A 15,678-nucleotide genomic window follows, 5' to 3' on the forward strand; every position below is an offset into this window, starting at 1 on the left:
GAATTACAGTAATGAAATTAGTGTAATTTAATTACCTTTTTCGGTAATTTGTTATGTAATGAATTACTTTTTCAGTGTGGTAATTTAGTAATGTAGTGAATTACTTTTTGGTAGTAATTTCGCAGCAAAGTAATTAATTCCCCTAGAAATTACTTTTACTAAAGTGCGCCACTACTCCTTCAATAGACAACAAAGTAGAGTGCGCGAAAGCAGGAACGACGTGTTGCAATCCGAAGCCAGCGTAACGGATTGGCAAAAGGAGACGGAATTGAGCAGAACTATAGTAAACTAGAATACCCTGGAGAACAAGTTGTTGTTTTGTTTAATAGCTTTACTTAGTTTTTGCATTTATGGAAACTAGAAATAATTTCAAAGTAATTGAATTACTCAGTAGAAGTAATTGTAATGTAATTTCATTACTTTTGGGGAGAAGTAATGAGTAATGTAATTTAATTCCTTTTCAAAAGTAATTTTGCCACATATGCCGGCTACGTTCTCCTTGAGTGCAATACACAGTCAGCGCAAGCAAGCCTGTTGGCGTGAGACAGTTGCAGACAAGCGCGCGTACCGCGCTATAGCGAAGCAACTACTATAACGAAGGGGCTGTGCGGCACGCTCGACTTTTGCTATGACAAAGCTAAATTTTGTGATAGCAAAGACACTTGGACAACTTCATGTAACAAAGGAACTCCAGTGATTATTTGTTTCTTACATCTTCTTGAAAGAAACATTAGTTGGCTTTCATGTGGAAAAACTGTGCCTTATAAGCAGATCAGCCTATCGCAAAGCCAGAAATAGTATCGATTGCATATATGAACAAGCAATAATGGTAAGGCGTACACCAACTGAAGGAGGTTATTGTATATGCACCATGTCTGCACTGCTGCCTTTCCTGCCGTATATATGTGACATGCAAAAATCAGTGATGCCCCATGCCATAACCGAAAAGTCTCCAGCGAGAGCCGAAAATCTCCATTTTAGTACCGTTTTTCGTGCAGTGGCTTCAAAAATTCTGCAGTTTGAAAAAGAAAATATTAAAATTTACATTAATTCCGAAACTTTGAGATTCTCTGTTCGCCATATTTTTGCACCTCAAATTTCCTGAAAAATGAAAAGTTTCCCGAATAGGATATCACTGGCAAATATTGTGCTTTTTGGTGTTTACGCACGTTACACGCTATGTTAGCAGCATATTTGATCCATGATAGTTGCATTTCTCAATCTGAGAACTATATATACTTCTTTTTTGCCATGATCTGGATTCTGTATATCAACTGAATTTTGTTTTGTTTTAGGGCTTAACGTCCTAAAGCGGCTCAGGCTTTGGGGGTGCCTTGGTGGAGGGGGGGCTCTATAAAATTCGACCACAGGCCGTTATTTATACGTGCACTAACATCGGCACAGTTCAGCACTACAGCCACTGAGCCACCGCGGTGGGGCACACCAACGAAATTGTTAGCCAAGCCATCGCACGAAGTGCTGACCCTGAACAATGGTCTTATAACTGGCAGACCGAAAATCTGATTCAGTGAACCTACAGCTACATACTTCCCACAATTGGCCGACATTTTCTCATTAGTTTCAAGTCTATAACTGAACTCTGGACAAATGAATACCGGCAAAAAAAAAAAAAAAAAAAAAAAAAGAACAGCCTTTACCTATATGAGCTATGTCAGAGCATTTGTTCAATATTTTGTTAGATGGCGAAATTCTGCAGGACATCAAGAGTCAGCCTAGCTTCGACTTAAAACACAGGCAGCAATTAACAAGCCATAGCCGGCAGCCTTTTCCGAAGTTTCGCCACGAGTTCATGGTCTGGTAGTGTTAACAGATACCTTCAGTACATTTTGCAGGGGCACGAAGTGAGTAATGCACGTACGCCGACAATGAAGAGGTGGAGCACACGGATGTTGAATGCCTGGTACAGATGGCCGAGGCGCGAGTTGAGGAACTGCAGTATGTAGGTCACTGGGATGAGTAGCCGCTCGACGAACGCAGACAGCAGGATGAGGGTCAGCGGGATTCCAATCAGCCCGTACACGATGCAGAAGATCTTGCCACCCGTGGACAGAGGGGTGATGTTACCATAGCCTGCACATTGCACCAGCATATGGCATCAGTTCTTGAAACGCGTACATTCCAACTACCTGTAACATCTGAGTTTAGATCAAAGTTCTGACCCTGATGCCACGACACCATGCCATAATTGTGTGTACCTGGCTTATGGGGCTGCTTTGAAAGCTTGGAGATACTGTTATGTCTCCGCGCGCGGCCAGCATAGGAAGAATTAACATTCACGTCAGATGCACATAAACTAATTTGGTTTTATTCTGCTTAGTTACTCGGCCACCTTTCTCTCTGAGAAACACGGCACTGAAGTGAAATACACCGAAAAAAGAAATGCTACTGATGTGCAGTCATGCTGACTTTGTACACATCACTCTTCATAAATACTATACAAATAATAAAAGCCAGTAGGGAGTGCTCACACACCCGTGATGGGGCAAATTAGGGTTTTGCACCCCGAATATAACCCCCCACCCCCCTCATCAGGGACCGAACAAAGCGATCGGCACACCTTTTTGTGACCCGACAAAATTTTCTAGTGACTACTGCCAAGTGTAGCACCGTCGTTGTGCCCATGCGTGATACTCGCAGAGGGAGTACTTTAGATACAAGTGTTCCCCAGATTGTGCACCACTTCAACATCGAGTAAGAAGCATGCATATGTAGGCTTTCTAGTTGAGCACAACATTCGATGCACGCCATACTGCTGGCTGGACGGCGTGCGCACAGTTTACCACAACAAAACTTCGAAAATATTGGGTCGCCCTTATTTGCTAGCTGATGTACCTACCACTACTAAAATGTGGCTAATAAACGCGTCAAAAAAAAAAAAATTTTTTTCGAAGTTGCCAGAAAGTAGCCAGTAAGCCAAACTGCAATTTTATTTGCCAGACAGAGCCGGAAACTAGCCAATCTGGCGCAAAGCAGCCACGAACGGAAGCCGTGATTACGGGCACGCAACACAGCAGGGCCCTCCGGTTCTTGTGTATTTTTTTTTTTTCAGGGCATTCAAATAGCTCCGTGATGGGAATAACACAATTAGCCACTGAGCGCGGCAATACGGATTACTATAGCGACGCCGTTGAAGCAATCTGTACTCGCACTGCACTACATAATATATTATATATGTATATTTTAATATATTTATATAATATTTATTTATATAATTTAATAATAATATCTTATAAAATATTTAATATATTATATAATACGTTTAAATATATTTATATAATAATAAATTCGCAATTTGCAAAGACAAGACGCCTTAGGACTAACAAGCACGCCTCAATGTGTGAAGGTGATGCCATGTTTTCGTTTTTTGCTTGTTAGAAACTAGAGAATGGTTTAATTACTTTATAGTTCCATAGTGTTAAGCATTAAAAAAATGGTACATATATGCACCGTAGTCTGTTTATCGGCCCTTGAACGTGTCTCGTTGTATATTGGGCAAGCAGCATGACATTAACGACAGGAAAATAAAATTGTTTCTCTGCAATTATTGCAATTGTTTCTGCCTCGCTGCAGCTTCAGCTTCACCCTGTGCTTTCCTGTACAGCAGGAAAGCCAGCTTGTCGTAATTTTCTTCGCTGGAGTGCCACTCCCCGAATAACTCGAGGCAGAAAACTAAATACTGTATATATTGAGAAAAAAATTACAACCGATTTATTAAAGCTGGCTATATGCGAATTGTGGACGCTAGCTTGTCGATCGTGTTTCACTTCACTTTGGATTACAAATTTCGGGTATCCATTTTCGTCGGTCCATTAAATAGGAATTGTCACGATAATGTTTTAAGGTTTCCAACATGCTACGTTCTCATATAAAATTAAGAAGTACATGGATAGTTTTGAAATGAGAAGGCACGAGATTCCATGAGATAATAATGACAAATATTTTAATTCTAATTGATTTAACACTTGCCAAGCAGGGCGAATCATATAATCAGATTCCAAACGTAAACGCGGTTTTTATTTGCAGTGAACTTATGACTCGCTAACTTATAACAACTGTGATCTAAAAGCGTGAATTTTAAATGATATTAACGTTCCCGCTTTTACAAAGCACTCGTTGCATGTGTACGAAAGAAGCCGCTTTGAAAAGAGTTGGCTACTTGAAAGCTCCTTACTACGCGTGTACTTGCTTTCTCATGCCCGCCTTACTTCGTCACTTCTTGCTTTATTGTAAAGTGTCCCTAAATAACTGCACACCTCGAATGTTTAAATCGTGAGCGAAATCAATGCCGTTTACAGCGGTGTTAACAATTCCAGCCGCGCACAATTTACCGCGCGCCCCAGGTGGCACGAACCATGGGCCCAGTGCATTGCCAACACACGTCAATACTGGGCCGGTGGCTTTTTGCCGCCTGGGCGACGGCGCGCCTGCACAGTGGACGTATCAAAATGGCGGCGCCGCGTGTCCCTACAGCGGAACTATGGTGCGGTACTACCGAGTATCGAAGCAAGCTACATACGCTTGCAGCTTCAGGTGGCAATGCTTCCTACCACGGGTTTGCATGTTCCCTTTCATACTGAGCCACCCTGTACATTTCATGCATTTTCCCACACTTGACAATAGCAGCGCCGGGCTCCGCGAGTCATCTGCTGGCGACGTCCCCTATAACGCGGACTTTTCTTTTTTTATTTCCTCAAGTTATTGGGGGAGTAGGCCAGCCAGTTTAATTTTTTTTTTCATACGAGGACGTAGTAAAACGCGGCTTCGTCAGCTGCTTCACACACACACACACACACACACACACACACACACACACACACACACACACACACACACACACACACACACACACACACACACACACACACACACACACACACACACACACACACACACACACACACACACACACACACACACACACACACACACACACACACACACACACACACACACACACACACACACACACACACACACACACACACACACACACACACACACACACACACCTCTGTGTAAAGCTGAACTGTGAGATTGTAACAAAAGCTTCCAGTGGCGCAGTTCATCATTTTTGCTTTTCTTCCACTTTTATGAACAGAATACGCGTGCTTGATTAGAATGGTATACATGTATTTTAAGGTGCTCGATAATTGATCCTGGCCGCCGTGTTACTTGATCAGCTGTTCCGCGTCCCAGGCTTTCAGCGAAGTAAATTCGCTGAGATGTTGCTTGAACGATGCGAAGAAAAAAATTGCTGTGGTTTAACTCCAGTTAAACTTAGTGTATCGCGTGTGCGGTTTTTGCGCGGTTTTACCTTGTGATGGTCTTTACAAGTGGCCAAGTAATGACGTCATCTGTAGCTACTGCGCATGCGCGACGCGCACACCTGATAAGTCAGGGGCGGCAGTATTAATCGAACATCTCGCGGGCCGCTTGGTTCACAGCTGCAAGACGTTCAAGAAGGCGTTTCCAGCTGGGTCATGCATGCGCCTTATCTTTCTGTGTCCGTCTATCTTCATGTGCATCCCATTTGAGCACAGCTTGAGCGCTATGACGAGACAGGACACGGCCATGCACGGACTCACCAATCGTGGTGATGATGGTGCTTGAGAAGAAGAAAGAGTGGCCGAAGCTCCAGTTCGGGTCCGAGGTGACGTTCTTGACCGGCGACACCCGGTTCTCGTGGGCGCGCACGATCTCCACGATGAAGCTCTCCAGGGCCTCATCTGCGCCGAAAGAAAAGGGAGCGAAAATAAGTAGACGCCCACGCGTGTTAAGTTGTCAGTAGGCAACGAACACAAGCAGGCATCGGAACGGGCCTTGTCTTCTGTGGGCGAACTTGTGCCCTCAGAAGGAAGAGCGGAATCAAAACAACCGCTTCTCTCAACCGCGGTTTAATCAGGCACAGCGCTGAATAATAAAATATTCTTTGAATGACAAACGTGCAATAGCGACATCAATACTGAGCCCTTCGCAGGCCTTTGCGAACAAAGCAGGGACGTCGCGGGAACATAACACAAGGTAATCTGTCCTGCGAGGAAAATACAGAATCCTTTTACAGAAGAGGCCGGCACTGTGCCGCGTGTTTCGCCTAAAGCACTGCAGTTTTTCCAGCACCGCTTTTGAAATGCACGAAAACGATTAGTGAACGATTATACGACGCCGTTGACGGTTCTGAGTCTTACTCAGCTTGAACTGATCGATGAGAGGCTGCTTTGGTGAGGCATGATATTTAATATTTTACATGCATACAAACGATAAATTGCTCTCACAGAGTTCCTCTAGAAACTGGATTAAATTAATGTCAAGTAATTTGATCAGCTGGTTTTGAATTTAAAAAAATAGCAGGGTTTTAGCTAAGGTTAAAGCGAGTTGGACGTGCGAAAGTACGGTTTAATTCCGAAGCTAATTTCAATTCACATGCATACTCACTGTCACGTTCGCTAACTTTGGGTTCTCAGGTTTACAAACAAGAGGCCTACAGCGTCTCCTTGAGCAAAGTGCTAGCTTCAAAAGTGCACAGTACCGATATATCACACTCGAAACATCCAGGTGTATGTATTAGGAAGCGCTGAATTATTTAGGACTGCTGTCAGGCTAACCTGATACAACAGTTTTCTAAAAAGAAAAAAAAAAAACACCCTATACGTTCTCAAAGCACAAATAAATGTGCCCATAACTGGAATTCGATTATTAAGGACTGTTTCCCAAACCAGCAAATTTATACGCTCATCAAGCATCGTGAATTGATCATTTCCCGCCGCTTCTTTCGTGTTAAGTGACGCAGAGTCAAAATTTACGCAGGCGCTTGCAAAAACACACAGCACACCAACTACACTGCTTGGTGGGTAAGTACTAGTAGTTAGTTTCCTTTGCTTAAAAGACGCACAAGAGCTCCATAGATGGCAGCACAAGTATGGCGCATAGGTGTATCATTGTTTGCGTACAGGAAAAATGCTGCGAGAAAGCGATACGTATATGTACTACCACTGCTGTACAAAGTGTTAAATCGGGTGGAAGCTGCACAGCGAAGTTTTTCCCGAAGAGGTGATACGCCCAAGGTTCAAGAGTGCAGAGCGGCCATGATTTAACCAGCCACTCATCTGCTCGCAATCATATGTGTACTATATCGACAACAGCACGGCCTCGGCATTGTAAACACGGAATCGCTTTCGCGCCAGCACTGGCTGAAGTCACCGACGCTTGCGGCGGGGGCTAGCCTGCCCCGCCGAATTTTTACCTGTTGTAGGCCGTCATTGCACCCGCCACCGCTTCGGTGGTGGACGACGGCTCTTGTTGCGGCGCGCGTCTTTCTCTCCCTCTTCCTTCCCTTTCTTCTCTATTTTCTCTCCTGTCTGCACGAGGCAGAGGAGGTGGCTCAGCTACAGATCTTTTTTTTTCTTTATTTCCTGGCTTTGGTTCATACCATTTCACAAGAACACAACATGAATAACACAAAACAAAGTACATATTGGAAGGTCATCATCAGCCAATGTCAGGCTGGCTTCGTCTCAGTACATTAAAGCTCCCGCAACGACAGCAAAGGCTCTACCCTTGAGAGCCATTCGGGAGGTTCAGCAGCCACTTTCTGTATGGCAATAAACCAATTCACACTTTCTCGAAAGTATATTCTAGCGGGTCGAGCGTCCCTGTAGCTGAGCTGGATCGAGCTCAGCTACAGATCCAGTAGCAGGCCCGTGCATTTTCTTTTTCTTCTTCCTACAGCCACAACAACAACCCGCACTGGCTTATTATGTTGACACAATTGGAAAGAAACGGGTATTCGCGATGTCACGTTTTCTTCGCTCTCGTAAAGAGCACACGTTCAATGGCGGTATGCTGTTCCGTTTCGTGTGCAATCGATAATAATTCGATAATGTCAGACGCGCATGCGAACAAAAGGGAAAGGATGGCGGTGTGCAGGGGTTGATGAAGCGCACTTGTGCCCGCGGCTCTTGCCTGTATACCTTGCAGCAACACCACACCGCGTCCTCGACACTGCGACGTTTCCACGTTATTACGTTGATATCGATCGCCGACGCGACCTGCCTAATTAGCACTGTCGCTAAAGAGATCGCCGCAGATAGAGCACAGATAGCAGCATCTATTTCAGAACGGCGGATATTCAGTGCCGCATGTGAGAACAACAGGAATGGCGTATACGTATAGGGATTGATCAGCATAAAAGGCGGCCGGATGCCTCGGCCGTGGGCATCTCTTTTTTTTTTTTTTTCGCGTATGAGTGCTTGTAGAGTTGCCTTTTTAACAGAGTTTTACTATTGCAATACTTTGCATAGTAATACTATAGTAATGTAGTTATAAAGTATTACCATAGTAAACGAGTATGAGAGCACTTATAAGTGCTCTGCTCTCATACTCGTTTGTCACGTCGGAACCTTCATTTGGCAACCTGAAACAGAAACTGAAACTACAGAATGAAAGAAATTTCAGTTAATAATAATAATGATAATAATTAGTTCACAGGAAGGTAAAAGTGCAGTATCTGTCACACTAGTTTCTCTAGACACCTTAACCACACTGTAAGGGAAGGGAGGAAGGTGGGAGTGAAAGTAGAAAGAGAAAGAGGAGCCGTAGTGGAGGGCTTCGGAGGGGATCTTTAACGTGCACTGACATCGCACAGCACACGGACGCCACTCGGTTTCGCCTCCACCGAAACGCAGCCGCCGGCGGTCGAGATCGAACCCGGGTACTCCAGCACAGTAGTCGGGCATCTTAACCACTTCACCGCCGCGGCAAAAATTGCCTATTGAGTGATGGCGGATTCATGGGGTGGTTCATGTTTACTAATAGCATACGCGCAGTTCCATAACAAAACCACACCAGGCAATATTTTGCGCCTCAGCCCCTATAATTAAGCTAGAGATATACGCCGAGCTAGAAGGACTATGACGTAAACACGGCCGAATACATTACGTTAGCATTGAACTAAAGAAAAGTTGCTCAATTCGCGTTCGGTGGTACAATACTGTTTTTTATTTATTTATTTTTTTTTTCTGACGCACAAAGAGGGAGGTGCGCGCCCGTCTCGGGTTCGCAGACGACGTGCGTTTCAAACCGTTATCCTGGACGAACAACGTTGCTATATCCGCTAGCAGTGCGTTATGAGCATAGCTGAAATAGAGGCGGGGGTGGGGGGTAAGAATGAGAGAAGGCGGTTTGAGCTAGGCGAATCCTTTACACAGCTTCCTCGTTCGCCGGGGGACTTTGCAGCAGAGTCGAGTTCGCGAGTCTCCCAATTATTTAAAGCCGCGCCTTCGTTACGCCTGCGGAGAGGGTGTCGGGACCCGTCCCTGGGCAACAAGTCGGGATCCTATACGTCCTCCGTACCAAGCTAGGCGTAATCCTTGTTCGGCCCATACTAAGCCCGGTTCGTGGAAAGTCTGGGAGTCATGCAAATGAGCAGCGCCTGTCTGTATCCCCCCTCCCTCCTTTCCCTTGCTATAGGCTGCTCAGCCGACATTGCACTCGACGCCGGTCGGTGGCAGTGTTGAGCACAAGCTGAAGACGGCTGTCGAATGTGCGCGCAGCAGCGACTCCCAAAGCGCCGCCCGTCCCGCATATATATTCATTGGAATATCCCCGGAACACTGCTCTCCTTTGGGCGACCGTTGATTTTTCTGTTGAAACGACGATGTAATCACGGAGAGGGTCACGAATTGCACTTTTCGTTTTTTTATTCCTGGGAAGCGCGCGCAAAACAAAACGAGAAAGAAGGTTAGCGGGTCATTCGCGTTCGTCTTCAATTGGCTTGAGCACCGCGCCGCGGCTCGCCGAACGGCGATCGATGATTTCGATTAGCGGCTTCTGTAGCAATCAAAATGTAGTACACTGCTATGCAGCCTATACAGACGTTCTATGGGCGGTTTATAGAGCAAGCTAGATCACACTCTTTCGCATTTGCACGATATTCGGCGCAGGCAAGATAGTAAAAATGAGAAAAAAAAAAAAAAAAAAAAACGCTCGTGTCACTGCTGAATTTCTTTGCTGCCGAATATGCTACCCCGTGCCGCAGATTCGTAAAAACGTAATTATCTATTTCTAATTTACATATTCAGACGATGATAAGATTCGGCTTATGAAAGCTTTGTTGCACCCCGTCTGTTTACCAACACTCCTTACAGAACACTCGTCCTGATCAAATCCTTTGTGGAATGTGAACTGTAAGGTCTAATGTCCCAAGAGACATATGAGTTATCAGGCAGTCGGATATATTGAGTTCCGGATGAATTTAAGCATCCAGGTGTTCTTCAATGAGCGCCGACATCGCACAGCACACTGAAGTCTGATTTTTCTCTTCCGTCGAGGTACGGTTGCTGAGGCTGCGGTCGAACCCACAACCTTGGAATCAGCAGCAGCCGAATGCTAGAGCGATTGAGCCACCGTGGCGAGTGTAATACGTGTGTTGACAGGTCTGTCGCCTGTCTCGCACGCTCGCGTATGACCTCGATAAATAAATAATAAAAAAAACATGTTTTCGAGGCGCTTAAGAAAATTTTACAACACCAAAGAGTAGTTTCATTGCTTGTGTACACGACCGTATTATTTTTATTTTATGTTTCTGAAATGTATCGCAGACCAAGTCCCCCCCCCCCCCCCCCCCCCATTTGAATTTGACGTGCAGGCTTGTTGCAGCCCTATCATTATATCTATCCAGAATAGGACGCGGGATGGAATCCCGGCCTCGGCGGCCGCTTTTCGATGGAGGCGGAAAGCTAGGCGCCCGTGTGCTGTGCTATGTCAGTGCACGTTAAAGAAACCCAGGTGGTCGAAATTTCCGGAGTCCAAAACCAAACCAATTTCGTTACACTGCTGGCTTCGTTACTTCGAACACTCCCAAACAATCGAGGAAAATGCCAAGGCCAATCTTTTACCGGACATATCAGAAAGCACATGCATAGTAGAGAAGGTCTCATGGGTTTTTCTTCCTTCGAAAGTCTTCGTTATAACCGTCATTACGTTATATCGGGCTCCACTAATTCATGTTTCTCTTTATCGAGCGGGAACCAACAGCAGCAGCAAAGGTCGGTCTCCCCGTTGTTTGTCATCGCTCACCTCCGCACATTAGTTCGTACCTCTCCAGCGCCGACTCTTCTGCCTATCCCGTTGTCAAGCCGTCGCTGCATACAAGAACCTCTGACATTTACCCGCCCTTTTTTCCGCAGCTAGTCAGATCCTCTGCTGCAGTCACAACGACCTTTGCCGAAGTTCGCGGGTCACGGTTTTGCGTTTGTTGTTTTTTTTTCTTTGCCCGAATCTTCCCGCCAACCACAGCGTAAATATGAGGGGTCTCGGGGAGGGATATTTTCAAGAGTGAAGAAGAGCCTCCGGTGAGCTTCTTAGTGCGGTGGCCAGCAGAGCGATGCGCGCTTCCTTCAGCTGCTGCGGCATAAACAAGTTTCTCTCTTGCATAGCCGTCGGCAGGGAGGTCTAAAGATGCCCGCGTTCCCCTTTCCTTCCCTCCTCTCCCTGCCTTCCCTGTGGTGTTTATTAAAGCCGCCATGCGCGGCAGCTGGCAGGCACAGCGTAATCGAAGCCGGAAGACACGAGCGCCCAGCACGCGCCGAGTAATCCTTCCGGAACCGGTTTCTCTTGCTCTTTTTGTCTCCGGCGCCCACAGCAGCAACAAGCAGTAGTGGCGGCGGCGGTGGCTAGCGATAAAAGGACTAAAAACAAAAACGAAACAGCGTTGGGAACTGGCGGGAAGTAGGCCAAAGGCTTCCGCAGTTGAGCCCGGCCAACAGCCCTCCCCCCATCTCGCTTTTATAAACTTTCACTTCCTGCAAGACTCCGCGACTGGAGCGAACTGGCGGCCCGGAGAACGTGATGCGGCAGACCGATGCGATGACCGTACAGCTGTTGCTGCCCCGTGGAAAATGGGTGCATCATTATGGAAGCGAGGTGGCTTAGCGCTGAGGGAACCGCGAACCAGAGCTGAGGCGATTTTCTCCATGTACCATGTGTCGCCCGTCTAGCACTTGCTTGTGGTTGTCTGCTTCTTTTCTGAAAAGAAGGGCGGGTAATCTAAAACCCGGTGTCATCCGCGGTCGCTTCTTGAAACCTGTAGTAGACATGAGTGATGTTCAAATCCGCAGTCGTTTCACAAGTTGACACTCCTTTGAGCTTGATTTCTGGCCTTGCTGTGGTACTCGTACGGCATTCGCGATACTCTACATACACTTCGTCACATAAGGTGATTGCAGCACTGCGAAAGGCAGGGGAGCCCTGGCCTATGCAGGCTCATGCACACTATAGGTAAGAGCTACTATATAGGCTATACAGCAACTCTATAATAGGTAATAGTGCTCCTACGCGCCTTTCGCCTCTGCGCACTATAATAGATAATTGTGCTCCTATTGCTGTCGCCCCCATCAATTCGGGGGTCGAGAGGTGCGCAGAAGAACAATTACCTAGTATATAGTGCGCCTATGATCCTGAATGGACAATGCCGCCTCTGCTTTTTGTGAGGCGAAGTATACAGGATCTCTAAAGGACAACAGATGCATCCCTGCATCCAAGTTATTTGAGCCAACGGACTTTTGCGAAACGCGAATGAGTGAGTGAGTGAGTGAGTGAGTGAGTGAGTGAGTGAGTGAGTGAGTGAGTGAGTGAGTGAGTGAGTGAGTGAGTGAGTGAGTGAGTGAGTGAGTGAGTGAGTGAGTGAGTGAGTGAGTGAGTGAGTGAGTGAAAAACTATATTGAGTAGCGCGTGTTCGCGTGCGAACACTGAATAAATTTATATATATAGCCGCCCCCTGGGTGACGCCACCTTTAATTCTGGCTCACCCGCCACGTACCTGATTTCTGTTTGCTGCGCGATATTGAGTGCGCGGCAAAAAACCCGAGGCAATTTGAAATTGACGCGCAGTCCTGCACAAAGCGATGCGACTGAGAGCCCATATGCGACTTCAGGACGGTAAGGGGTAAGCACCACATACGACATCAAATATTGATTTAGATGTATATATGTTAATGAACAGAGCAAATTTCAGACTTGCATTACGCAGCTAACCAGGGTATCCTTTTTGGTGCATACACCAGCTATTCGAATTGTCTGATGCCACTGAAGGCCTCCAAAACACCGCATGGATGTCTGAGGGAAGCTGAATGTGCGCAGACTCCGCGCCGCTGCTTTCTATGCGTCATAGAGTTTCTTACACTAACTAGAGGGAAAGCTGAGGGCGCTGCACTTCAGCCACCATGGGCGCGCTAAGAATCATGGGCCGGTGTGCTACTTGTTGCGGGACAGTCGGTTTTTCTCGGTACGTGGAGTGGCGTTACTGCGATGTTTCTTTTTCGTTATCATCATCATCATCTCAAGGTGCGTACATAGACCGCAAAAGCCATAGTAGCGAAGGCGCAAAAGCAGACGTCGCCAATAAATGGTTTCTGTTTCCCGAAATGCCACTAAAAATTTTCTTAAGTGATTGCACAACCATAAATAATTTCATAACGTTTTTTTTTTCTTTCAAAGTTTGGCTATTAAGTGCGAAATATTGGTGTTTGTGCTGCTCAAAACTAAGCCAATAAGAGAAAGAGCCCTCGCTTATATTGGATAAATCTCACACTGACATGCTGTTTCTCTCTTTCATTTTGCAATTTATAGTCACAATATTCAATCTTAGGACATTATTCACGGTAGAACAACGCTTATCTTTGCATTAGTTTTGGCCAAAAGTTGTAGTTCTGCACTCGGTAGCTCTCCGGCCCATGATGCTTTGAGCGCCCATGGTGGCTGAACTGGCCGTCTGGAAACTCCAAGTAAACTCCCATAGACGGCAGTACAGCTTTCCCTCTAGGTAAGAGTAAGAAACTCTATGCTATGCGTGGCCCAGTCGGCGAAAATGCGGCCCGCGCGTTGAAAGGGACAACCTAAATTTGGAGCCCCCGACTTGTTGGTCAAGTTGCCGCCGTGTTGAGCAGCTCTCGCATTCAGAAGCGCGAAAAACAGGTCGTCGCTGTCCGTTCGTACGTCCTCGACAAAGGCACCGTAAGCGTGAGGCTTTTCGAGGAGGGACTTCTTTGTTGGTCGAACGTGAGGAGCAGCAAATGGCGAACGCTTTTCAAGCGAGAAGATTATGCGAAACAGCGCAGGGCAACGATCATCGTCATCAACAATAGCAATCTCCGTTACTACAGCGCCGTTACTTCAAAAAAAAAAAAAAAGATGGTGGAGAGAGGGAAGGTTTAAAAGCGCCGTCTTATGGACTCTACGACTACTGAAGCCGACGAGAATTCGGCACCTGACGGCAGTGGGCCTTTCGCCGAACAACTCATTTTCATACATTGCATGGGCGCAATTAAGGGCCTTATCATCGCTCTCTTTTGAACTTAATTAGAATAGCCAACCTTTTTTCTTTCATTTAATACCACCTTTAATTTCTTTACCTATTCCATTATGCCCTGAGGCAATAAACAACGTTAATAATAAAAAAATCGACGTGTTATTTTCTCCACTGCTGTTGCTAGAATGCCAACAACTGCTGGACTAGATGGTACAGCCATGCTCATTGTAACCTGTAACACGAGTTGAGGTGGTAGGCTGGGGCACACGTTAACGAAGCTACGGGCTCCAGGTTGGTAGGAGACGGCGAGTTTGAAACCGCAGCACAAAGACTTCGGCACAGGCATAGCATCTGTCAGGAAGTGTACCATTTGTCCCAGCTGAATGTAACCAAACCTTTCAAAAATGTGGAGAGCCAATCAGTAAAATCAACTGAGGCTGTTCAAAGTTGCTTGTCTATAGCCTAAAGTATTTCTCGTTCTCTAGAGTTAGCTAATTAGTAAAGACCAGGTAACCAACATTCCCAACATTGCCGCTATGAACGAACTAAGAAGCTGCAGATGGCTCTTTCTTCCGATTTGCATTTTAAGGCCGGTAAAAAGGAAAACTATGTAAATGGAGGCATGGTGCAAACATTACGTTCAACTGTTTTTCAAGACAAGCTCCAACTTCTGTATCCACACTTCGTTCTTAAAGCAAATGATTAAACAGCTAGTAAATTAACCTTTACGGATTAACAACGCTCGTGGAGCGAAAAAATAACCCAGACTACGCCACGTGGCTCTCAACAGCCGACAGCATGGTTTCATACGAGAAAGAGAGAAAGAAAATAGAATAGAAAGGCAGGGGGGTTAACTAGGCGATGCCCAGTAGACACTTGGCGAGGAGACCAAGACTATAGCATATCCGACTGAGCACACTGAGGCATAAGTCCAAAATACGTCCATGAGATAACCCGACTGCGGCAATTTTTTTTTTGCTGTAGACAATAACGTGGTGTGTGTGTGTGTGTGTGTGTGTGTGTGTGTGTGTGTGTGTGTGTGTGTGTGTGTGTGTGTGTGTGTGTGTGTGTGTGTGTGTGTGTGTGTGTGTGTGTGTGTGTGTGTGTGTGTGTGTGTGTGTGTGTGTGTGTGTGTGTGTGTGTGTGTGTGTGTGTGTGTGTGTGTGTGTGTGTGTGTGTGTGTGTGTGTGTGTGTGTGTGTGTGTGTGTGTGTGTGTGTGTGTGTGTGTGTGTGTGTGTGTGTGTGTGTGTGTGTGTGTGTGTGTGTGTGTGTGTGTGTGTGTGTGTGTGTGTGTGTGTGTGTGTGTGTGTGTGTGTGTGTGTGTGTGTGTGTGTGTGTGTGTGTGTGTGTGTGT

At 46.1% G+C, this 15,678-nt stretch overlaps 1 protein-coding gene across 4 annotated transcripts in view; it reads right to left on the bottom strand.

Annotated features, from left to right (window-relative positions):
- LOC146176290 (potassium channel subfamily K member 1-like) overlaps positions 1-15,678 on the bottom strand; it is a 178,048-nt gene that overhangs the window by 13,405 nt on the left and 148,965 nt on the right. For all 4 annotated transcript variants that reach the window (XM_084582620.1, XM_084582617.1, XM_084582619.1 and 1 more), the window contains exons 2-3: positions 5,607-5,747; positions 1,880-2,091 (exon numbers count right to left, since the gene is read on the bottom strand). In XM_084582620.1, the coding sequence (XP_084438746.1) occupies positions 1,880-2,091; positions 5,607-5,747 (353 nt within the window). The remainder of the gene's footprint in view (positions 1-1,879; positions 2,092-5,606; positions 5,748-15,678) is intronic.

This window comes from Amblyomma maculatum, chromosome 10 (genome assembly GCF_055883805.1).
Source record: "Amblyomma maculatum isolate TAMU_Amacu chromosome 10, ASM5588380v1, whole genome shotgun sequence".
Taxonomy (NCBI): Eukaryota; Metazoa; Arthropoda; class Arachnida; order Ixodida; family Ixodidae; genus Amblyomma; species Amblyomma maculatum.